This window comes from Protopterus annectens, chromosome 9.part0 (assembly GCF_019279795.1).
Source record: "Protopterus annectens isolate FY-2018-M chromosome 9.part0, PAN1.0, whole genome shotgun sequence".
Classification (NCBI taxonomy): Eukaryota; Metazoa; Chordata; order Ceratodontiformes; family Protopteridae; genus Protopterus; species Protopterus annectens.
This window is the reverse complement of record NC_056743.1, coordinates 579,784,728-579,810,663: the sequence shown is the minus strand read 5'-3', so window position 1 is coordinate 579,810,663 and position 25,936 is coordinate 579,784,728. Positions and strand designations below refer to the sequence as shown.

The 25,936-nt window shown below is 38.7% G+C and overlaps 1 protein-coding gene across 1 annotated transcript; it reads right to left on the bottom strand.

The window, feature by feature from the left end:
* Window positions 1-605: 605 nt before the first annotated feature.
* On the bottom strand, window positions 606-25,552 carry NKX2-6 (NK2 homeobox 6). Its single transcript, XM_044082426.1, has 2 exons — window positions 24,947-25,552; window positions 606-2,241 (listed from the first exon to the last, which is right to left on the bottom strand). Exons 1-2 carry the CDS (start codon window positions 25,278-25,280, stop codon window positions 1,649-1,651), a joined length of 927 nt encoding a protein of 308 aa, XP_043938361.1. The 5' UTR covers window positions 25,281-25,552; the 3' UTR covers window positions 606-1,648.
* Between the last annotated feature and the right edge of the window lie 384 nt (window positions 25,553-25,936).

Genomic DNA, 25,936 nt, shown 5'->3' with positions numbered 1-25,936 from the left:
CAAAAATTATTTATAAAACCCTGACCTCCTAGCTTATGTTGAGGGTTAACATTTTTCACTAAACACATTTTATTGAAGTTATCTGAGTTAAGAGAACAGTTACCGATATGCAGACAATGTGTAATTATATTACAAAGGCAGTGCGGTAGATTTAAGCAAGGTGGTTATTAATTCCTTCTTCAAGTTATAAATTACATTCTAGAATACCTACTAGTAATCTAGGTTTCCTTCACTGAAAAATCTTCTTGTTCGGCTAATGCATCCTGCTGAATAAATATTCAGATGAAAACGTTGCTTTCTTGCAAGCCTTGTGCGTTGTATTCTTACAGCTCTGCACAACATGCCGTTTGACACTAAAAGCTTTGAAAATCAATTAGAATTTTTGTTTACAAAATATAACACTATACACATTTTTATTCACAGCATCCGACTTCAAGAGACCCCCACACACACACACACACACACGCTTAACTCAAGGCTGATGTACATGTAGAAAAGCAGCCGTGGAGTTAGACTGTATTTACTTATGAATTTGAAGTATGCTGTTTAAATATAATAACTGATACTGGAAGATGTATAATATTTATTTATACTTTCAGACCTGACCTTTATAAATACAAAAACAAATCTAAAAAAAAAAAAACGATTACAATATTTAGGGTTACATTTTCAGTGTATGCAGTTATCCTCCCTCAGGAAAGCATATGTGTAACATAGTTAACAAACTGCAAGTTTAATACATGGCAAACATCACATTCGTAACATAATAACCTGTTTTGTAATACGATATTAAAAAAGTAATTCTGTGTAGTTTCAAGCATCACAGGGTGATCATTTGAACGGCTGATTTAGCTGTACATTATGAATTAATTGTTCAAACACAGTGTGTCTGAGCAAATACAAATTTGATATTTTTAGTGTACAACTGGAACCAGACTTTTGCAGCTGTTATAACTCTGCATCCGCAGCTCACTGTCCAGGGGTGTCTGTATTAACATTTGCAGAGCTATTGAGTCCATAACACTGGTTGGAGAAGACGGGCCAGTGAGGTTCTAAATGGCCCGTGTTAACAAAAATAATGATAAAGCCCAAAACATCTACATTATTTTGAAGTGTAGGCTATCTGATAACATTATTTTATCTTCTTTCACTAAACGGCAAATAAACATTGCACCTGCCTACTTGGATAAAAAGAACCATGGTTGATCTCAGGAACATAACTCTACCCGGCATTTTGACAAACAAAATATTGTGACCACAGAGGCAGAATCACGTTTACCCTCCTGCCAAATTGCTCCAAGGACTGCACACTATGAATTCCCAACAGAAAACCGAACACTCATTTAAAATGATAGGACGTCCTTGAAGACCCCAACATGTTAAATAATGTTTTGTTACACACCGCACTACATACAGAAGGGAACTGAGTGAGAATACTTAAGAAATAAGAGCCTTTACTGCCCATGAAGTGTACAAACTGTAGAAGGCATTGTCTTGTACAACAAGGAACTCTCTTCTCTGAAAGAAACCCCAGAAGGCGTGTTGATTCTTACTTCTACTCAAGAAGTTCCACCTGAGGTTATGACAACCCGTTAAACATCCTCAAGTTCATTTCTAAAAAATAAAAAATAAAAAAAGGAAATATCCTCTACCATGCTCTGATCCCTTGCAGTGTGGCTTGTAGGTGTCCTTGTTGGCTCTGGCCAGCGCTCCCCATGTTAATGTTCATAAGGTGATTGCCTGAGGTAGAACCAGAAGGCATGGTAGGCACCCCTGCATAACTACAACTGTAGCTGGTACTGAAAGGGTTGCTGCTGTAACTGCTGTAGTAAGTGTTGTAAGAATAAGGGTTCACCGTCACGTTGTAGGGGGTGCTATAAGCCTGTGAGCCCCCAAGACAGGGCTTACCATCTCTGACTAAAACGGGCACAGCCACCCTGCGCGGGGGTGGAGGATGTCCAACCAGTTCCAGGGACTTGTCCTGCCTCTGCCGCTTACACTTGTATCTCCTGTTTTGAAACCATATTTTAACTTGAGTTGACGTTAGCTTCAGTAAGTTGGCCAGGTGTTCCCTTTCTGGAGCTGAGAGGTATCTTTGTTGTTTGAACCTTCTTTCCAGCTCAAACACCTGAGCTTGGGAAAATAAAACCCTGGGCTTCCGTCTCTGCCTCTGCTTTGGACGATCAGATAAATCACATTTTTTATCTTCGTGGACTAAAGAGTCACCCACTGCGCATTTTTCTGAAACAAACAAAAAAGATAATTATAAAGCAAGCAAAATATTAACTGTTGATGCACAATACATTCTGTGAGTGTGTATGTACGCCCGGTGATTAAAGCAGGGACAGAACAGTTACTACCAACAAAATGTATAACAGGAAAGAAAGGATTATAATTCTTTGCAACTTTAGGAGAAACCTAACTTAGATTAATAATAATAATAATAATATGTGGTTTTATTAAATTTTCGTACTGTATAATAGTCTGCACATTCTGGCAAAACACACGACTCATAATAAACTTCAATCAGCAGGATGAAGCAAACTTCAGTCATTAGAAGCAGTCATCATTAACAGGCAACATTGCCCGCTGGCCATTTCTCGTTTCATACCAAGGCTTTAATCTAAGCATAGAACGGTTCACTTTCTTAAGCAGCATTAATCAAACAGGTGTTGATCTTCAGGCTAAATTTCAGTTAAGTAAATTATCTCAAATACCCGTTTTGTTGGTACCAACCACAAACCCTTCATTACTCTATAATAGTGAATGCACAGTTTTCACTGGTTTTCAATATTTCACAGCCATGTGACTGCAAATGTTTAGGTTCGCCGCTTACTTTCAAGTAAGTGTTATGTGTGCGTGTACTTATATACGTAATGATGTTTGGCAAGAAATTTCTTAAAGATTACCAGTTAACAGAATAAAAGAACAATACTTGAGATATATTTCTTGGCTTACACATCAGACACAGCACTTCACTAGAACCACCGAGCTAGCTCCATCAGACAAGATGTCTCCCACTTGTCCTCACTAACACTATGCTTTATAGACTGATCCCCGAATACTCATATCAGATGCTGGACATAACATTAACACATTGCAGGTCATTCATTCTAATAGCGCAACATAAAATAACTATTGATTAAACAGTGAGTCAGTGACTTCTAGAGGTGGACTTGAACCGTTGACTTTGCTGTTCTGCTCTCCCAACTGTTTGCGCCCGGAAGTCAAGGTAAAGCCAAGTAAAGTGCAGTTTGTTTACTTATTTATCCACCCATTCATTAGTCAATCGAGTGAATGGACAGGTTCAGGGGTACCTTAACAGTCACGACCTGAACTCAAGGCTCTCAACCTCTTAGTGCAAGAAATCTGTACAAAGCTTTAAATGATGGGGGGGGGGGGGGGGCAAAGGACCAAAACAGTGACAAATTTCAAATATTGCTCTTATAAAGTTGGGGAGCTGCTACGGTAAAAGGTTTCTCTTTAACGTGCATTTTCCGAAGAACACAAAGTTTGAAACTCAAATGTCTTGTCATTATTTAATGACTTCAGAACTCGGATATTCGCCAGAAAACCACACATTTTACGAGGAACATAACAAAAATATGAGGCAAAAATCTGGACATTCTGCGAAAATCTGTACAGTTGAGAGCTATCCGAGTTCGCGTAAAAAGTATTTTTTCACATTTTTCTGTTGGGTTGTTCTGCTGTTTTAACGATGTGATGGTTGATTGACATTTTCTGTATGATTTATACTCTGTCCTGTGCTTACTTGTCTCTTACTTGTATGATAAATAAGACCTGATACTGAGCGTAGCACCTTGTTGCTGCATTGCTAGGAAGTGAACAACATTAAGAAGCAAAGGCTTTTAAATCATGATAGGATAAATAAAGAGTGGCTGCTTTCCTAACAGGGAGGCATTTAGTGGCTTTGAATAAAGCAATAGTATTTGCTGGGCTCAAATTGAAGAACGAATAGGCAAATCTCATTTGACATGATCTGGGGAATTTTAGCATTTTGAAGAGTGAATTCTCAAACGCTGCTATTAATAGTCGCCCTAGCAATGGCTATACCTTATCCTACAATTTCTCTTCACTGCTAAAATTTCCCTCCACATGTATATACGATATACATTCTTTGGGTGGACCATATTTATTTTACCTGTAATACATGAAACACCTGTTATGCATTGCATACTCCTGGATCTTCTTTTTAAAACTATACACACTATACTGTCATTTAGTAATACATATAATGTTACTTTACCATTAATACTGTTAATGTATATGTGCTATACATTTCAACTTCTTAGTGCAATAAATCTGGACAAAGCCTAAACTAATTTTACTTTATTTAGCTGGCATCTGTTTACTGGGAAAGTCCGACTTTTCTCATTTTCAGTTGAGGCCTGGGGAGAAAAGCTCCACATTGAGTACTTATGGTTATAGTTAAAGTTGAATAAAGTTATTACAAAGCCTAATACAGAAGAATGACATATTAACCAAGTAACAATCCAGGTTTATTTCATACAGTGTGAACCTATGCATACATAGTGCAAATATGTGGACAGCTATAACAAGCTGAAAAATAACTCTGACAGTAAATAAAGTATTCACAACTTGCAGTATATAGAGATGACATTAAACACACTGAGTACACTGTTTGGAACAGAGATTACTATATAATATAGCCTAGGTGAAAATATAGAGTCTATATCACAAAGTCAAACATTAAAAAGAGCGAACGCTCTTATGTCGAACTCTAAAAAATGAAATCACAGAATGTCAATCAGCTGGAACAGCGATCTTTTCTAGGGAAAAAAATTCGCTGGGCCATTGTCAGGACTTTGCCGTTTCCCCCACTGTGGTGCGATCTCAGAGTTGATATATTTAAGTGTGGGGGTGGGGGTGAAGTCACCCACTTTATTTTGTCTTTGGATTTGTTTTTCTTTGGAGCAGCCATTTTTTTCCCTGGGAAAAATCGCTGCTCCAAGTGTTCGACTTTCTGTGGTTTAGTGTTTTAGAGTTTGACATAAGAGTATTCACTCTTTTTAACGTTCAACTTCGTGACACAGACCCTATATATACATTGTTCTTTTGTCTTGGAAATAGATTTTACAAATTGCTCCTCTCCAAACATAGTCAAATTATGCTGGTGGTGGAATGGGGGGGGGGGCAAAGGTCCAAAAATAGGGACCAATTTTAAATACTGCCCTTATAAACTTAGAAAGTCACAAGAATAACAGGATTTGTGTTAACATAATTTTTTTTTGAAGGATATGCAGTCTGAAACTCAGATGTGTGTAATTATTTAGTGACCTTGGTCCTCAGTGATTTGCCAGAAAACCTCACATTTTATGAGGGACAAACCAAAAATATGACATTCTGTGAAAATATGAACAGATGAGAGGTATGTATGTAACCCAGGTTGAACCTACAAAAGGTCAGATTTGATTAGTATCAGCTAAGCCCAAATCAGATAAATATATGCATACATAATGAGTAATTTTATAATTAACTGTCTAGTGATACAAGATATTTGTGACAGGAGCTTTTCAAAGGCATGCCTGCCTCTGCCCTAGTACTCTAGCCTCTTTAGACCAACTAAAAATAATTAGTGAGGGGAGACTGGGTGTTACACAGACATCTGATTTATCTTAAGTCAGCTCCTCCTTGGTTTATAAACATTTAGTGCCCCACTAATGCTCTAGACTGTAGATGATCACTTTCCAAGTTGAAGTAAGAGCTTGTTTCTTTCATAGTTGAGATATGAAATTTAGTTGAAGCAAAGAATGTTAAATAAATAAATAAAAACTGTTAAAATGTGATAGTGGATGAATGTAAAGTTCCTATGGCCTAAGTTGTCTTGGCGCTTATTTTGGTTACTAGAGCCAAGTTGGTTTGTATTATAAACTAAACAGAGCCTAAGCCCAGAAGCAAGTGTGTGTGTGTGTGTGCGCGCGCACGCGCGCGCAAAAACAGATTCTGACTACAGAACACACAAGAAGACAAGCTGGTAGCATTTTAAGTAGCAAATTCAGGAAGTGTTTTGACCTAAAACACCAAATTACATGAAAAATCCAGAGTTTTCCAACAGTCAAAATAAGAGACGTTTCAGTATTTCCTGAAAACATGAATAGAACCTTGGTGCTGCTGATTGTAATTTATGCTACATTCATAGGTAGTTAATAAGCTTGCAGTACAGGAGACCATTTAAATTAAAGGCCTAGTCCATTTTCCTCAAAAACAACATCACACAACAGGCAAATGGAGGTTGAAGGAATCAAACCCTAAACCACAAGTGGCAGTTCCTTAACACTTAATAGCCTTAATCATTTGTGCTGCCAGACAGCTATGATGAGGCGCAGCATACTATTACTAAAAACAGCTGTCCTGTTCCCCAGTTCTGTACACCTATTGTCTGTTACAAAATGTTGCCAAATCAATTCATGTGTATTATTAAAAATAGTTCACAATACGGAATTATAATTGCCAGAGATTGTACACTTTGAATCATGCTAAATGTGGACAAATTACATCAACAGATCCAGTTTCTACTTTGATAACAATACCCTAAACATAGCCTCAACCTTTGTTTTCCAACTAAAACAAATTCTCTCATGTCTCATTTAACCATTGCCAAACATGTGTTAATACCAAAATGAATACTGATTACCTCTGCTGTGAATACACTCTACCCAGATTTGCTGCACTGACAAATAGGAATACACATCACTTAGACATATTAAAACAAGTTAAATGGTTTCCATAAATGACAGAGCTCTCTCTCTCTTTGTCTCCATGCTACTTTGATTTACAAAAATCTGCAAACTTTTTACTGCCCATTATAGGTTCATAGGTTGGTACTAGGCTACCGGCCCTAGGGCCTATACAAGCCTATCCATAACAATTCCCTGGATATTTCTTCCCACAACATTTATATCGCTAGACCCCTGTCTAGCAGGGAGACTGACATGATCCCTGGGGTGAATTTCCTATCTCCCATCCAATCATCAAGGTTCCTTTTGAAGAGGGCCAATGAGGCACTCTGCTTGACATGTATGGGCAGTCTATTCCAGAGTGTGGGGAGTCTCTGGGTCAGGAAACTATCCCTCCAGCATGTTTTGTTCATTGTGATGACAAGGTTTAGATCCCTGGAGCATGTGGCTGTGAGGGATTGGGATTTCTTTAAGTGGAGCATGTCCAACACCTCAGGGTTTGACGTGGCCTTGTATGTTAAGCAGAGATCGCCTCTGAGTAGACGATATGCTACAGAGTATAGCTGGAGTTTTTTTAGACGGTCAGCATGTGGCATCTGCTTTAGGCCTGTGATTCTTTTAGTGAGGTATTTCAGTGGCCTTTCCAGCTGTTGCAGATGTCTTGTGAGGTACATACCAAACGGGGCATTATACTCTATAATGGGTCTAATGAGGGATGAGTACAGTGGGACAATGACCTCCTTTTTTCTAGATGAAAAGCCCTTAGTGATGAGGTGTGCCACATAGAAGGATTTCCTGACTGTTGTGGCGATGTGGTTATCGAAAGTGAGACCACTGTCCACCTGTGTCCCTAAGTCTCTCATCGCACTTTCGATGTTTAGTGTCCTGCCACCTATGTGGTAATTCATGGGTACATGTTTTTTTCCAAAGGGGATAACTATACATTTTTTGGCATTAAGCTTGAGCCTATGGCTCTGGCACCAGGCATCTGTTTCTGTAAGGCCCTTTTGTAGAATATCCACATAATTTGGGGATTCATTAATGGCTCTCACTTTGCAGTCATCTGCGAACTTTGTTAGCCAGAGTCCCTTAGTGTTGGCCTGTACTTCAGAGAAGTAGATGCCAAACAAGAGTGGTCCCAGGACTGAACCCTGAGGTACTCCACTTGTCACTTGTCTGGAGATGGATTTGGAGTCGGTTACTTTTACAGTCTGGGTTCTGTCAGTAAGCCAGTTGGCAACCCATCGAGTGATGTAGAGATTTATGCCCAGCTTAGTAAGTTTATCTATGATTCCAGAGTGGGGGATAGTGTTGAAGGCCTTGGCAAGGTCCAGATAGGCTGTGTGGACTGCCTTACCCTCGTCTACATCTCTGGAGACTGATTCAAAGAAGTCATCAGATTCAGGAGACAAGATCTGCCCTTCACAAACTCAAACTGGGTGGGGTCCAGTGTTTGAAGGTTGCCAATGTCTTTGTTTATAAGTTCCATGGTAATGCATTCCATGCCCTTGTAGATCAGGCTTGTCAGACTGATGGGATGGTAGTTCCCAGGATCCAAGGTGGATCCTCCCTTGTGGAGAGGGATAACTGTAGCTTTGTGCCACTCAGTGGGGGCACAAAGCCTGAGGTGAGGCTATGATTAAACATGACACTTAGGTGAGGTGCCAGTTCATTTTGTAGTTCATGTAGTACATAGCCTGGGATGTCATCTGGTCCCATGGATGATGTATTCTTAGCTTTGGAGAGTGTGGTTTCTACCTGTGTGGCCATGATTACCGGAATTTGGCAATCTTTTGGTATTGAGATGAGCCCTTTAGGGGGTGAGAGGGGGGGTGAAGCTGGCGCTATATTGATCTGCCAGGATATTGGCAATATCCTTGGGATCAGTATATTTAATGCCATTCTGTTGTAGCTCAGAGCAGATCTGAGCATTGCCATTTAGATTCCTGACATAACTATAGAATGCCTTGTGGTTGTCTTTGGAATCTTTTGCAATTTTATTTTTGTAACTAGCTTTAGAGGATTTTATGAGGGATCTCAGCTTCTTACTGAGGCTGGTGAGGGAGTTTTTTGCATCCTGGGATTTTCCTCTTTTCAGCAATAGTTTCTTCCTTCTGCTGTATAGTTTGTTAATAGCAGGGGACCACCAGATTGGCTTCCTTTTTTGGAGAAGAGTGTCTTGGTTCTATTTGAGATGGCACTATTCATGCATGAGTGGATGTGCTCGTACAGTGCCTTAGTGTAGGATTCTGCAGTCAAACTTCCAGATCCCGTCTGCATGGGTGTCGTGAAGTTTGTCACTTCTGACTTCAGTAGCATGAAGTTGGCTTTGGAGAAGTTTTTTAAGGAGGTTTCCTTACTGGGGGGTGGGATGTGGATGTCAAGGGTGATTTGCTTATTGTCAGACCTAACCAATGAGGGGGTGACCACTGATGTGGAGCATCTATTTCCCATGTTGGTAATGACCAGGTCTAGGATATTGGAGCCCCTTGTGGGACAATGGATTAGTTGATCCAGGGCATTGGAATTTATGAATTCTAAGAACCACTGGGAAAAGGAGTTGGTACCTGAGTAGTTTTCCCAGTTAATGGCAGGGTAGTTGAAATCACCGAGTATTAGGGTGTTTGGTTGTATCTTAATATTTTCCAGTATATTTAGAAAGGTGTAGTGAGAATCTTGGGGCATGGTGGGGGATCTGCAGCAAGCTACAATTTGGATTGCAGTCTTACCTAGTGTTAGTTGCACCTGGAGAATTTCAGATTCATTGTGTTGGGCAACTAGCCTGGAGGTGTGAATATCCTTGGAGAATATGAACACTCCTCCACCTTTAGTGTTTCGGCCTTGGTTTTGTGGTCGAAAAGTGTGGTAAGAATTGTAGCCTGGTATTGCAGGGGTGCTCTCTGGAGCCTTGAACTAGGACTCAGTTACTGCACAGATATTGATGTTCTCCATTTTTAGGAGTGCCTTGAGAGAGTGCATTTTGAGGTTTAGACTTCTAGCATTGAGTAGCATTGCCTTCAGATTTTGCATGCTTGTATCTGTTATGGTGGTGGTTTTATCCTTTGAACCTTGCCTAAAAAAGGCACTATAGGGGTGGCAAGAGCTTTAGCCATTAACCTGAATCCCAGGGGTTACAGGTGCAGACCATCTCTGGCAAAGCATTGTGGTTTGTCGATCAAGTCTTCACAGGCAGACAAATACTGGATCCCCTTTGAATGACACCAGAAGCTTAGCCAATTGTTGAAGTCAATCATTTTGTCCTTATACTGTGGTATTATTCTGGGCGAAGGCAGGATGCTACTCAGGGCTAGGGTCATACCTGCCTGGGTCACATGATCCAAGAGCTCTAAAAGGTTACTACTAACTAGAGATATGTTAATTAACCACTAAAATCACACAGGACAAGTCTCGTAATATGCTCCTGCTCAAGGTTTAAGAGTGCTATAGGGGAAAGAACCTTTTCCACATTGGGCCCTGCCATATGGCTCAATCTTCCTAGTAAAGTTAGAAGCAATCAAAGCTCACAATCATTCAAAGCTGCACTTGAGCATTTACACAAATAATCTATATGTAATTGTTTTTGAGATGCAGGTTAAAACTTCTTATCTCACTGTGTACAACCTTTACCAATGTTACATTCATTTATTGTACTTGGTGCTCAGCTAATTCACCAATGCCATTTCTTAGACTGTTTCCTTTCTCAAGGGTTTAGAAGATCATATGTTAAATCAAACATTGCATCTAATGTACTGTACTACACTGTTACTGTACTGTACTACACTGTTACTGTCTGTACTACACTGTTACTGTACTGTACTACACTGTTACTGTACTGTACTACACTGTTACTGCACTGTACTACACTGTTACTGCACTGTACTACACTGTTACTGCACTGTACTACACTGTTACTGTCTGTACTACACTGTTACTGTACTGTACTACACTGTTACTGTACTGTACTACACTGTTACAGCCTTATTCCCTAATATGCATATCCACAGCTAGTGGAGTTTGGCTTTATTGGCCTGAAATTGTGCATTAAAATGACGAAAAAGTCATGGGCATTCAGAATCGCCAATTAGCTGAAACACCTGATGTTCATAAGGGTCATTTGCATATATCCCATGTGCCTCTGATACAAGAGGTTTGGGAGGTCACTCAGTGGAAGTTCTAACTTTGCTGGAGTTTTCATTTTGTTTTTACTGATTGGTTTTTCAGTGACCTTCTCTCTTATTGTTCTAATATGTAGTGTGAAAAATTATTGTCTTTAATTTCAGTTCTTAATGGCTTAATATAATTTACGCTGTTTGTCTATGCTTGTAATAGTTATTGTACCCAGGTTTTGACTGAAATGGTCAGCAAACCAGCTTACTTACCTGGTTAACAATTTTTTTTCAAGTGTGTGTGTGTGTGTGTGTGTGTGTGTGTGTGTGTGTGTGTGTGTGTGTGTGTGTGTGTGTGTGTATGTGTCTATATATGTTGCATACATTTAGTTACAGCACACATTTACCTCATGACACGTTTTGGTAATTTTTGTCACTGGTGTGAGAGTGGTTGCATTATATTACAGTCAAACTACAACAGTTCCACTGTAATATAAGTAAGGAGTTTACCTCTTTTCCATGGTTCTATAATGATGGAGTTAGTATATATGATTTCTGTGGGTGTGGATGAAGCCCCTCCCCACTTAAAGGCAAAGTTTGTGGTTATTTTGGGTGATTGCATTGGGTTCATTTGTGATCACCTTTTTCAATATTATTTTTAAACATTAATGATCTCTGATGAATTGGTTTGCTGTATTTACTATGAATCTATGTTCATCATCAGTCTAAAAAATATACATATACATATATATATATATATATATATATATATATATATATATATATATATATATATATATAGGTCTACCTGAAAACATCAAAAGCCCACAATATCAAAGACCAAATCGTTGAGATGAAAGCATCGAAACCTCACTTCAGCGAACGGCCGGATAGGTGAATCCATTCCCATGGCAAGTAATCTGTTGGCCAGCAAGGTGGACATTGCCCTTTTCTCAACTGTAGTGCAATCCCTGAGTTGTTATATTAAGTTAGGGGGAATGTGGGGGGGGGTGTAACCCCCCCCCCACCTGGGTGGTTTAGAGATGGTATGGTTTTGTTAGTTGTGGTATGAGTGGTTACTTACCCTGGGAATGGATTCGCCAATCTGGTCATTTGCTGGAGAGAGGTTTTGATGCCTTTATCTCTATGATTTGGTCTTCAATATTGCGGGCTTTCAATGTTTTGAAGTAGACCCATATATATATATATATATATATATATATATATATATATATATATATATATATATATAGTGGTTTGACACATATAAACTATAATTTTAATGAATGATAAAGAGTTCATTACTTTGTTTTTATGATGATTAAGTGTACTATTCTCTGTACATGTGAACTGAATGTAAAATAAATAAAAAGTATCTTCAAAAAGTCCTAACAGTAATGTCAGGTGTTCAAAAAGGCTCAAGACCTTTGTGGGTATGAAGAGACTACTTCTAAATAATGTTGTCTCAAATACCCATTCTCCATAGACCTTCTCTAACCATACGTTAAACGTTTGTAAGTTCTCTGATTGTCTTAAATAAATCAGAAATCTTGTTCCATATTTCTTCCATCCTTAGTTGGAATACATTTATTTTAGTATTTGTATTATATTTATCTATCCTCAGCATGAAGTTATGGGAAAGAGTAGTGGAAGCTAGTTAAAGAAGGCAGGCAATGACTAGTGAGCAGCAGTACAGTTTCATGTCAGGAAAGAGCACTATAGATGTGGCGATTGCTCTGTGGGTGTTGATGAAGAAGTATAGAGAAGGTCAGAAGGAGTTGCATTGTGTCTTTGTGGACTTAGAGAAAGCATGTGACAGGGTGCCTTGAGAGGAGTTGTGGTATTGTATAAGGAAGTTGGGAGTGGCAAAGAAGTATGTAAGAGTAGTACAGGATATGTTTGAGGGCAGTGTGACAGTGGTGACGTCTGCAGTAGGAGTGATGGATGCTTTCAAGGTAGAGTGGGATTACATCAAGGATCAGCTCTAAGCCCTTTCTTACTTGCAATGGTGATGGACAGGTTGACAGATGAGATCAGACAGGAGTCCCCATGGACTATGATGTTTGCAGATGACATTGTGATGTGTAGTGAGAGTAGGGAATGGTTTGAAGAGACCCTGGAGAGGTGTAGATATGCTCTAGAGAGGAGAAGAATGAAGGTCAGCAGGACTAAGATGGAATATATGTGTGTGTAAATGAGAGGGAGGATAGAGGAATGGTGAGGATGCAGGGAGTAGAGTTGGCAGACGTGGAGGAGATTAAATACTTGGGATCAGCAGTTCAGAGTAATGGTGAGTGTGGAAGAGAGGTGAAGAAGAGAGTGCAGGCAGGGTGGAGTGAGTGGAGAAGAGTGTCAGGAGTGACAGGAGTAAGCAAATCACCTTTGACATCCACATCCCACCCCCACCCCCCAGTAAGGAAACCTCCTTTAAAAACTTCTCCAAAGCCAACTTCATGCTACTGAAGTCAGAAGTGACAAATTTCACAACACTCATGCAGACAGGATCTGGAAGTTCGACTGCAGAATCCTACACTAAGGCACTGTATGAGCACATCCACTCGTACATGAATCGTGCCATCCCAAATAGAACCAGCATGCTCTTCTCCAATAAAAGGAAGCCAATCTGGTGGTCCCCTACTATAAACAAACTACACAACAGAAGGAAGAAACTGTTGCAGAAAAGAGGAAAATCCCAGGATGCAAAAAACTCCCTCACCAGCCTCAGTAAGAAGATGAGATCCCTCATAAAATCCTCAAAAGCTAGTTATGAAAATAAAACTGCCAAAGATTCCAAAGACAACCACAAGGCATTCTATAGTTATGTCAAGAATCTAAATGCAATGCTCAGATCTGCTCTGAGCTGCAACAGAATGGCATTAAATATACTGATCCCAAGGATATTGCCAATATCCTGGCAGATCGATTTAGTGCCAACTTCACCCCACTCTCACCCCCTAAAGGGCCCATCTCAATATTAAAAAATTGCCAAATTCCAATAATCACGGCCACACAGGTAGAAACCGCACTCTCCAAAGCTAAGAATACAGCATCCATTGGACCAGATGACATCCCAGGTTGTGTACTACATGAACTACAAAATGAACTGGCACCTCACCTAAGTGTCCTGTTTAATCATAGCCGAACCTCAGGCTTCGTGCCCACTGAGTGGTGCACAGCTACAGTTATCCCGCTCCACAAGGGAGGATCCACCTTGGATCCTGGAAACTACCGTCCCATCAGTCTGACAAGCCTGATTTGCAAGGGCATGGAAAGCATTATCATGGAACTTAATATATTGGCAACCTTCAAACACTGGACGCCACCCAGTTTGGGTTTGTGAAGGGCTGATTTTGTCTCCTGAATCTGATTGACATCTTTGAATCAGTCTCCAGAGCTGTGGACGAGGGTAAGGTGGTCTATCTGGACCTCGCCAAGGCCTTTGATACCATCCTCCATGCTGGAATCATGCATAAACTTACTAAGCTGGGCATAAATCCCTACATCACTCAATGAGTTGCCAAATGGCTTACTGACAATACCCAGACTGTAAAAGTAGCCGACTCCAAATCCAGCTCCAGACAAGTGGAGTACCTCAGGATTCAGTCCTGGGACCACTCTTGTTTGGCATCTACTTCTCTGAAGTACAGGACAACCCTAAGGGACTCTGGCTAACAAAGTTTACAGATGACTGCAAACTGGGAGCCATTATTGAATCCCCAAATGATGTGGATAGTCTACAAAAAGGCCTTACAGAAACAGATGCCATGTGCCAGAGCCATGGGCTCAAGCTTAATGACAGGAAATGTAGTTATCCCCTTTGGAAAAAAGCATGTACCCATGAATTACCACATAGATGGCAGGACTCTAAACATCGAAAGTGTGATGAGAGACTTAGGGATACAGGTGGACAGTGGTCTCACTTTCGATAACCACATCGCCACAATAGTCAGGAAATCCTTCTATGTGGCACACCTCATCACTAAGGGCTTTTCACCCAGAAAAAAGGAGGTCATTGTCCCACTGTACTCATCCCTCATTAGACCCACTATAGAGTATAATGCCCCGTTTGGTATGTACCTCACCAGACATCCGCAACAGCTGGAAAGGCCACAGAAATACCTCACTAAAAGAAGCACAGGCCTAAGGCAGATGCCATATGCTGACCGTATAAAAATCTCCAGCTATACTCTGTGGCATATCGTCTACTCTGAGGCCATCTCTGCTTAACATACAAGGCCATGTCAAACCCTGAGATGTTGGACATGCTCCACTTAAATAAATCCCAATCCCTCAGAGCCACACGCTCCAGGGATCTAAACCTTGTCATCACAGTGAACAAAACATGCTACAGGGATAGGTTCCTGACCCAGAGACTCCCCACACCCTGGAATAGACTGCCCATACATGTCAAACAGAGTGTCTCATTGGCCCTCTTCAAAAGGAACCTTGATGAATGAATGGGAGAATAGAAATTCACCCCGGGGATCATGTCAGTCACCCTGCTAGACAGGGGCCCAGAGAAGTAAATATTGTGGGAAGAAATATCCAGGGAATTGTTATTGCCAGGCTTGCATAGGCCCTAGGGCCGATAGCCTAGTACCAACCTATGAACCTATGATTTTTGTCAGATAAGTATCAGTAAGGGTGAAAGGGAAGGTCTACAAGATGGTAGTGAGACCAGCTATGTTATATGGGTTGGAGACAGTGGCACTGACAAAAAGGCAGGAGTCAGGGCTGGAGGTGGCAGTGTTAAATATGTTAAGATTTGCACTGGGTGTGACGAGGATGGACAGGATTAAGAATGAGTATATTAGAGGGTCAGCTCAGGTTGGAAGGTTTGGAGACAAAGCCAGAGAAGTGAGATTGCATTGGTTTGGACTTGTGCTGAGGAGAGATGCTGGGTATATTGGGAGAAGGATGCTAAGGATGGAGCTGCCAGGTAAGAAGAAAAGAGGAAGGCCTAAGATAAGGTTTATGGATTTGGTGAGAGAGGACATGCAGGTGGTTGGTGTGACAGAGCAAGATGCAGAGGACAGGAAGAAATGAAAACAGATAATCCACTGTGGTGACCCCTAACGAGCGCAGCCAAAAGAAGAAGAAGACGACGATTACACTTATCTGTCCTCAGCAGTGTTATTTTCCACCAATTGCATACTTCTTAAAGTTATGTCTCTTTTCATTTATATGTCCATATTAAATTACTAAAACACATTTGGCCAATCTGAAATTAACAAGGGTTTAAATTCAGTGCTATTAACATTTCCTCATGGTTTGTTGTTGTCTCTTAACTAGATTTGTGAAAACTTCGGAACCTTCTTCAAAATTTCCATATCTTCATTTGAGTATACATAAAAACGAATACAATATTCCGGCAGAGTCCTGATCATAGCTTTACACAGAGGTAAAAGTACTTTGTTCCTTTATGTTACCATTCTTAGCCTAAGAAAACATCTCTTAACCATGTTTGCATACTGGCTAAGGTTTAGGTGACAGCTCACCATCACACCCAAATCTTTACAGTATGTACCCCACGACAAAATACCACTATTTTTGATATCTAGTTATTGTGTCTCTGACGTACGCAGCCAAATATTTTTGCACTTAAGGCAATATTGTTCCTTTCCAAGCATGCTTGAAGTTTGTCCAGTTATACCTGGAAATCCCTTTGAGCCTGGATTGTGGTTACCATTCATCCTTCCAGTTTTGTGTCCTCTACAAATTTCTGGGTCCAGTTAAGGGTGGTTTGCTGAACCAGGCAAACCCAGTAATTCCAACATTTTGCTAGTAGCAGAAGCTTTTTTGTAAGTTGTGCGTTTACCCTCCAGCTGTAAGCGGCAGACTACCTAACTCACCCAATATTTTTTCCTTGGCCTGTAGACAAAATCTGAAAGCTATGAGCCTTAAGTCATTTGTCTTGTATTCCCAGTACATTTACCAGGTATTGCAGTGAGTGGCCGTTATGACTCTTACCTCAGGTTTTCCAGTCAGATTGTTAGTAGACACATACTTATTTATATTTCATTTTTGAGCATTTTGTTTTTTTTTGGGGGGGGGGGTTGATAAGTTATCAGCTTATCAAGGTGGTAAGACATCCAAGGTTTAAGTGCTACTTTTGGTGACCCAGAAGCACTGGTCTGGTTAAGTCACTTGCTTATTCACATAGTATGCAAGTGAAGATGGGAAGAAATAAAACCGAGGACAGCAGGATGAAGGGTTGAGACTGGATGCTGGAAAAAAACTGAGAGAGAGTAAATATTATATCGAAGTAAACCAAGTCGCAAAAATGTAAGCTGGGGGGGGGGTGGGGGTAAAGGAAATCAAGCCACACACTACTGGATTTATTTTGTTATATACTGCTGAACAGACTAACAGAATAAATTATACATTATTCTGGCACAATTTATAAAGAGAAAACTTAAATAATATGCTTAGGGTATACTCATGAGATACACTGATTATAATACCTGTGTTCACAATGAAAGAGCTTCATCCTAACTCACTTGTGCACTGAAATAGTACGTTGGGTGGGTATAATAGCAAATGTAGTCACAATGACATATGACTTGATGTCTGTGAGGCTTACTGCATATTTAAGAGCACGCCACTTAAAAATTCTGTCTAATGTTTAATAACAGCGAATCTGGTGTAGGTTACTAAAACAGTAGTGAAAAATACTGATAAAATGTCCATTTTTCCCTTTTGGAATGTTAACGACAGAGTCTGGATGTGATACACCTTACTTGCTTTTAAAGTAAGATCATGAAGAAATATGAGTGTCCACAAATTATTCTCATTTTTTTTTAGTCGGGATAGGCCAACCAAGTCATAAACGTGACCCTTTTCAGCAGTGGCCCGGGGAGAAAAGTTTCAGTAATAAACATGCAAATACAAATATCAGTGCAGAAGTTTAATCAATTGAGCACAAGAAGTATACTGGGTTATTAACTATCTGCTATTAGTATTTTATTTATGAAAATTCTATATACGTATTTACATATTAAATAGTTTACATTAAATATTTTGCATTGCGCTTGGTTAATTTACTAAGTTAACATTTCTGGATGTTTACTCTGTTTGTGTACAGATATTAAATTGGTTGAAAATTGGTAGTGTTAAGAGCTTAACAGATGTTTGGCTGTGGATTAAACAAGAGGTGTTAATTACGTTTCTAAAGGTAAATGGTCAATTTTCACATGCATAAACAGTTGCAAGATGTTTTGTATAGTTAGTTTGACTGCACTGAATGTACAACCAGTTCCAATAAAATGTTCGGTGTTTTTAACCGGCTTATACTTTGTTATTTTATCGTCTGCCTCCTGGATTTATGGAGTGATTTTCTGATTTTCTAAGTGTTTTTTTTTTTTGGATATGTGCAACCTGAAAATGGAAGGAGGAATAGATGATTTAATTTTCACCAAGATATTAGTATTTTACTCTTTCATTAAAAAAACACAAACTTGACACAGAGGAGAACGGACATCCTGCTACTCAAAACAGATCTCGATAACATAGTAGATTCCCAAAATAATTAACATCAAAGTCCAGGCAGATCTCATTACTTAACTATTTCCTTAAATATGTGTAGTACCCACTTTTATTTTCATCAGTCTTTTCCTCCAGGCATTGCACTACATCGTCTTTCCATACACGTGCTGTGTACCCCCAGTCAGCAAAATTTAATGACTTAAGGAACAGAACATACATAATGCAACATGCCCTTTATTAATAAGAATCTCCATAGTCTTCCTCATGTAGACTACCGCTACTTAACAAATGTGCACTGTTACCTTGTTAAAACTTCTCGTTTTATGTCCTGGAATACCTGAAGCGAGGGTGGCAAAGTTCAAGGGGGTGGGTTTGGGCATCACCGGTTAAGGGAGGCCCATTTTATAAGGAGCCCGTTTTGGTGATCGTCACTGATCGATGCTCAGATCATCCAATCGAAGAACACCGGCGGCCACACTCCTACCTGTGTTTGTGTGGGGTGGGGGGTGCACGCAGCGGTTTGCCCCCATGTAAAATAAAAGAAAAAAACATTTTTGTGCTTTGCGACCTTGACAGTTTCGTTGTTTTGGCTAACGACCTCTCTACGTTTATGGCTATCAAAAATAATTGGACACATTGAAATAACATTTCAAACTTATTTTAATGCAGAGTAACCACTTGTGAACCTTTTAATTTACAAAAAAGAGTAATGTTTGAGTTATAATACAGTGGCTGTTTAAAATTCGTTGTTGATGATTTGCATTTGATAATAAACGTGGATTAATCCCCACTTTGAGATATTTTGTTGTCGAATAACTTGATGTCGACCACGTTTCCGGTTCTTTTAATTTTTTTATCCATTTAGTAAGAAAGTCTGCCAAAAATGTGACTATTTTTCATATCTGTGAAAAAAACACTAAAATGCTATCATAAGAGATTAAAATTTAATATTTTAAACAGGCTAACCATGAGTAGGCCTCAAGGCCTCAAAGTGTTTCTTTTCAAACCTTTCCTCGATTATTCATTTAGTCCTCCTCCCATACACACACAACCTACTTTCACCCTTGTTTCCAGGTGCTTCTATTTGTAATGCTAATTGTTTTACTGTAGTTTTCATCCTTATACAAACAGAGACACACACCCTAAACTAAATGACACACCTACCTGCTATCCGGTTCTTGTTCTTACTTTGTATTTAATGCAGTTTTGTCTGTATTCAGATTTATTAGTAATTATAGTATTCATTGTACTATTGACTGTCATATTACTCTGCATAACCTCATCAAGCCCAGCCTCGTGTTTTAGAATATAAACCACTGTAATCAGTATTAACATATTCATAAAACTTGCTGGAGGTAAGAATATGTAGAGCTCTTTTAAATAACTTAATACAAAAAATGCACAATGGATGACATATTAGTTTTTTCTATACACCAATTGTGATATTCAATTATATTTTTCATTTTATTGTATCACTTGGTGTCTCATAACGCTTTATATCCCACTGTCAAACTGTATATATGTTACATTCATGCTGCTGTTTTACTTGATGCCATTTAACTCTCTTCAGCTTTTCTCCTCGGGCCTTGGTTATTTATTACCCAGTTGGCCTTCCCAGGTAAACAAATGCCAATAAATAATAATAAATACTTGTAAATTTCATCTTCCTACAGATATAACTATTGGCCCTGTTCTCATTAGTCTCATATTCTCTCTCAAGAAAGTGTATTTATTCTTCGGAATGAATGAATGTGCATGCATCTCTCTCTCTCTCTTTCTCTCTGTGTGTGATGTTGAAAATACAGAGATTAAACATTACAAAGTTATTTCTGTTTCAATTATTTCATGCACAGTTTTATACACAGTTATGAACATTTAATAGTTGTTGGGTTTTGGCATGAAACCAAACCACAGCTTAAAACTATCTATTTATACATTTAAAATGCAGCTTTCAGATTTTGTTTTATAGGGTCATATGTAGCCTGTGAAATTTTAAGTCTATGACTTAGACTTGAAAATTGTGTATACCACATAACAGTACAACCAACATCGTGTTGTAATGTTGTTGTTTTCACACTTTGGCAAAGTAAGTGCACAGCTCAGTTTTCTGTTAGGAAACAAAATTATTTTACAGACGTGTACATTTGAAACAAGAGCAAAACGGTTCAAACAGTTCCGTTCATAAAGAAAACTAAAACAATAAGTGAGAATGTCACTGAAAACCAATCAGTAAAAACAAAATGAAAACTCCAGCAAAGCTAGAACTTCTACTGAGTGACCTCCCAAACCTCTTGTATCAGAGGCACATGGGATATATGCAAATGACCCTTATGAACGTCAGGTGTTTCAGCTAATTGGCGATTCTGAATGCCCATGACTTGTTTCGTCGTTTTAATGGACAATTTCAGGCCAATAAAGCCAAACCCCATTAAAACGACGAAACAAGTAATGGGCATTCAGAATCGCCAATTAGCTGAAACACCTGACGTTCATAAGGGTCATTTGCATATATCCCATGCGCCTCTGATACAAGAGGTTTGGGAGGTCACTCAGTGGAAGTTCTAGCTTTGCTGGAGTTTTTATTTTGTTTTTACTGTTTATAAAGAAAACGGAATTTCTCCCCTTTGTTTGCAAATGTGTGTCATACTGACTTAACAATGATTAGAATATTTTCTCTCTATTGAGAGGTTTCCAGCGGCTTTGTGAATACATCTCCATCTCTCTCTCTCTCTAATAAATACATTTTCTTCTTTGCCATGTCACCAAGAAAAAAAAAAAACACTTACCATACCTGTACTTATTAAGGAAAATTTAGATTTGAAATCTACAATGAGAAAGAGCAGATGGCAAAAATGGAATCTGGAAAGAAACACTTTCCCTTATTTATTGTATTCCACTTGTTTATTGTTTTATCTATTTTAGTATTTATGTTAGATACAAAACTCCTAGCGCATTCTAAGAAATATGATATTTTTTAGTTGTAAAGACGTTAAGCATGAAATATGTTGAGCACGCATGTATGTTAAATGCTAAGTGTTTGAAACTAACTGAAATTTAAGAAAATGGAATGTTGGTCAAAATTATATACAATTTGGCCTTCTATAAAAGTAGGCTGGAGTCAGACAGAGGATTGATTTTTCATCTATTTATGTCTCATGGCCTCTATTGACATGGACTGGCTTTCAGGGTCCCATTGATTTATTATTGTTTATGGATTTTAATAACTTTTTGTCAGTTTTCGTTATGCAGTATTATACATTAAGTGGACATTATTATACATAGTTACTCACAGCATACAGTTTATACATCTCTAGCAACAATAAACAATACACTGCAGTGATTAACAGTCCTTTATTTTTATTCGTGTATAAAATAATCAGTAAGTTCTTCCACCCCCCAGCTATGATCAATATACCTTACCTACCCCAGACCCTTTCTGTTTTACTACAGCTGCAGTTCCATCCTCAGAGCATTCTTTTTTCTCCAGCCATAAGGATATCTCCTTGACATGTTATGTTTAGAATGTAATGCAAACAGCCATGTTTTTGCTGCATGTTAAATAATAATAAAAAAAAAGATAAAAAAGTATAATGGATGACATATTAGTTTGCAATACATCTGACCGGTATTAAAAGATAAATATAATTGACCTAGAAAATGACTAGACTTTTATTTATTCTGGCTTTCTTTTGTTTGACATACCTTTCCTTTCAACATGCGGTTGTTACAGACATACAAATAGTGCGGTTACATTCAAACTCCAGAAAAGAAATTTACAGTATTCAGTATATCAATTGTGTTTTATATCTGCTGATAGTGACAAAGCTTTTAGTAGCCCTTAACTAACCAGATAAATAAAAAAATATTTGCCATTTTTACCATATAACCAAACTGCGTGTCTAGTTGCCTGCACGAGGGTATATTGACATATACTGGCTTTTTATATCAAACGCTTAAGAAGCAATTGCTAAAAATGAACATAGGAATCTAAACCAACTGTAATTGAACTACCGAATATTGTAAACGGGATGAAAGTATTAGAGATTAGATCTTTAGAAAAGAGAAGGGGCAAATTACGTAGAAATAAATGGAATTTACGGGTCCAGTATGTGCAGAATAATAATTGGGATGAAGAATGAGGTTTAAGGGAAAGCAGGAATTAAGCACTGTGTATATGTAATGCTGGAGTGAATGATTGTTAAAAGGAAAGAAAACGCACTTGACTATGAGAAATGTTAATATGTTTGTTTTATTTTCTATTAATGTGTATGTGCATGTGTCTTGTGCTAATTTAATAAAGGTGTTTTAAAACACCGCTTTGCATAGCCCAAAAGAAAAAAAATCAACATATAAATTTAAATGTAGTTACTTATCTAGTTATTTGAATGTATTAACGGAATAGCGCATAGATCGAAAATTACCAGTTTCAGTCTCAGGTCAGAAAAAATAAAAACAGTAAAATGTAGAGCAATTTGAAACATGTTTTGAGTACAGAGAGAAGATACAGTGTATAACAATCAATACAATAAGTAAAATAACATGTAGCAAATTGATTGATGAATTACTATTTGTTGACTGTGTAGGACATTTATTGGCCATTTCCAGTCAAAACCAAGGCTTAAAGAACGTCCTGCAATTGGTTTTCATAAAGAGAATTTTTACAATGATAGTAACCTTTACATCACACGTACTAGACATGACTGGAAGAGTTAACATGTTGTCAGGTAAAAAGTGTAAGGCGCAGATGTCGGGTGAATATAGCAGTTTCTTATCCCAGTGAAACTAAGAGTACCTTTAAGATGCTAAGCCAAGCATACCCTACATTTAGCGGAACACATCATTATAAATAATGTGTTTAAATAGGTAGTCCTGCGTAGTGAGAGGCCACAAAACATTTGTTGTTTTCTGACAAATCACTGAGGATTGAAGTCACTAAACAATGAGACGCATTGAGTTTCAGACTTTATATTTTTCAGAAAATGCATGTTAACACAAATCCTGTTATTCTATCAACCTTCTTCGTTTATAACAGCGATGTTTAAAATCCGTCCTTATTCCCGGCCTTTCACCTCCCATTATTTGAGGCTGTGTCCATATTTTTAGACCTACGACGTTGACAGTTAGACGTTTGGGGGAAAATGGTATTGCACTGTGCAATGCTGAATTACCAAAAACATTTGAAGAACCTCTGTACTAAAGCACCTTACTCTTTTCTGCAATGTAAAAACTCACACATTTTAAACATTTTAGAAGGTGTAGTTAAGCTAAAACAAGTTTTCTAAAAAGCAAGCCAGCCAGGAAGCTAAATGCGCCTCTGTGTTGGGAATGAGGACCTTAAAGACTTGTACATATTTTCATTTTGCGTAATGATTCAGCTTTTATATCTTTGCAGTCTGAAACTGCCCGCTGCCGCTGTAACCGTAGCAGACATATCTCACCTGGACAAATGCATCACGATAAATGCTATATTACGTAAGGACTGAGGGCTAATGAATGAATGAAAACTCATATCGGAATCGCATGCCATTTAAGAGAGGCCTTGGTTTATGTGCGGTCCTTCTTGCTGCTACTTATCAGAGCTAAGCATATAACTAACGGTAGTGTCCAACATAATCCACAACTGTGAGTATTTTAAAACATCGAGTGTTGCCTTCTTGTAGCAACTGGTTAATACAGTTTGGCCAGTAGATTTATTATCCAGGACGGAAAAAGCCCGCACATCCATCCACTCTGCCAAAAGCTGTCCAGGTTTAAATAATAATTTTCGTCTGAAATCTAACTGCATTTTTTAATCAAATGGAATTCAAATATGCTGTATTTTTGTGGTGTTGTCAGGTATTCTGGAACTGTACACATACATACAAATATGTAACAAAACAATAGTGTGTGCGAGTAAAAGCTACTAAACTTGTGGTAAACATTTTCTTGATAAATTTCCTAGAATAGTTCCTAATTTTCTGATTTCTGTGTCTTAGTATCAGTATAAAAGAACTCTCGCTCTCTCTGAAAGGCCAGAACTAAGAAATAGACAACTGCAGAGGTAATGTATATTAAATAAAAATACAATTCCTCAGGAGACAACACAAACAACCCAAGCAATCCCCATGATAAAAACAAATCTATTGATTTCAGATCTAGCTGACAAGTTACTCTACTAAATGTTCTGTTTGCTTCTAATGTATGTTAAGAAGATACTTCAATATAAATAAACGCAACAGTTGCTAAACATGACAAAATATTACCCTCCTTCTTCCAGTACTATCATCTCTCTACGGGCTCTTATTTCATGTATTTCTATGAGTCTGCATCAGTCGTTGGCTCTGCTTATCCTAAAAATTTATTGTTGGATCACATTTTTTTTATTGGAAAGGAATGTTTAAACACACAGACTATGTACATATATGCAGATCCTTCTAATAGCGGCCGTCCTATCACGTGATTTTTTTTACCATCTCTTCGTATACGGTAGACATAAGCAATATATTCAGCGCTCAGGTATAACACATTGATAAATTAGTGATTTTTGACATTTGTACTTGAAATATTATGCCTGACTGCTTTATCCCCAGTTTTCGAGGTAAGCTGTCAAGAAGCATGCAGATTCCCCTCCGCAGCAACCCCCCAAAAGAAACTTACTTTGTATTCCATTATTTTCCAAATCTTGCTCATCTGCAGACGATTCACAGGTATGTCTTAGCAGCTCCAACTCGTCCACATTTCCAGTGTCACCAGAAGCCCCATTTGAGTCCTCTGTTTTGAAAGTGATCTTTTCTCTTACGTACGTTGGGCCCGAACTCGATTTCATCCGTGTGTGCATGCAAGAAGGTGGCTGATGAGAAGAAAGGCCTTCCAGATCGGAAGCTACAAACCCTTGTTGAAAGGCACTTTGTGAGTTATGCTGCTGCTGCTCCAGTTTCAGAATGTCTTTAACAGAAAACGGAGTGGATGTGACAGGGCTAGGTAACATCATTAAAAACGACAGCAAGTCATTCAAAATGGTAAGCAAGTTGTCCCCAGTGTCTTTGGCTGGACTGAACTTCTTCAAGTTAGTGAGCTGACCGAGAGCAGCCACCCAGCATAACTGGCTAGTTGTTTGCAGGGCGAAACGCTTTAATTGCTCAGATAAACAATGCCAGCGTGGGAAGTGGATCCCGTGTCTCGTGTGGATCCAGGGCTCTCACTCACGCGCACACTCTCTAGCTTACTAAAACACTGCAGGGCTGGGCTACCATGCATAAGTGAATGAAAGTGTCTTCTTCCTTGTGACCTATTGGTAGAGCAACTGTCAGACCCTCCCACTTTATCAATCCCCTGGACCCCAAAGCCCAATACTATCTTACATCTCTTTCCTTCACTCTTGTCTACCCTGTGTGTGTGTGTGTGTGTGTTTGCATATGCAGAGTGGAATGTTTAGACCCAATTTTCATATTTTATACTATGTTGTTGCATGTAGTTGCTTACAACCACAGATGTTTGTCTTGAATTTACCTTAGAAGAACAGTTATACAACGTCCCCTGAGCTTTACTTTTGCTTTACCAAATTTTCAGAGGGAGGAAATATGTACATATTATGAATGATTACAACTCACAAATCGAAGAGATTATAGCCACGCTGTTTTTCAGAGA

Bases quoted from the DNA above. Each gene is read 5' to 3' on its own strand.
- NKX2-6 (XM_044082426.1), bottom strand. From the start codon at position 25,280: ATGATGTTACCTAGCCCTGTCACATCCACTCCGTTTTCTGTTAAAGAC. The intron at 2,242-24,946 runs GTAAGTTTCTTT...TGTTTGTTTCAG, and splicing joins GGAAAATAATGGAATACAAA to AAAAATGCGCAGTGGGTGAC.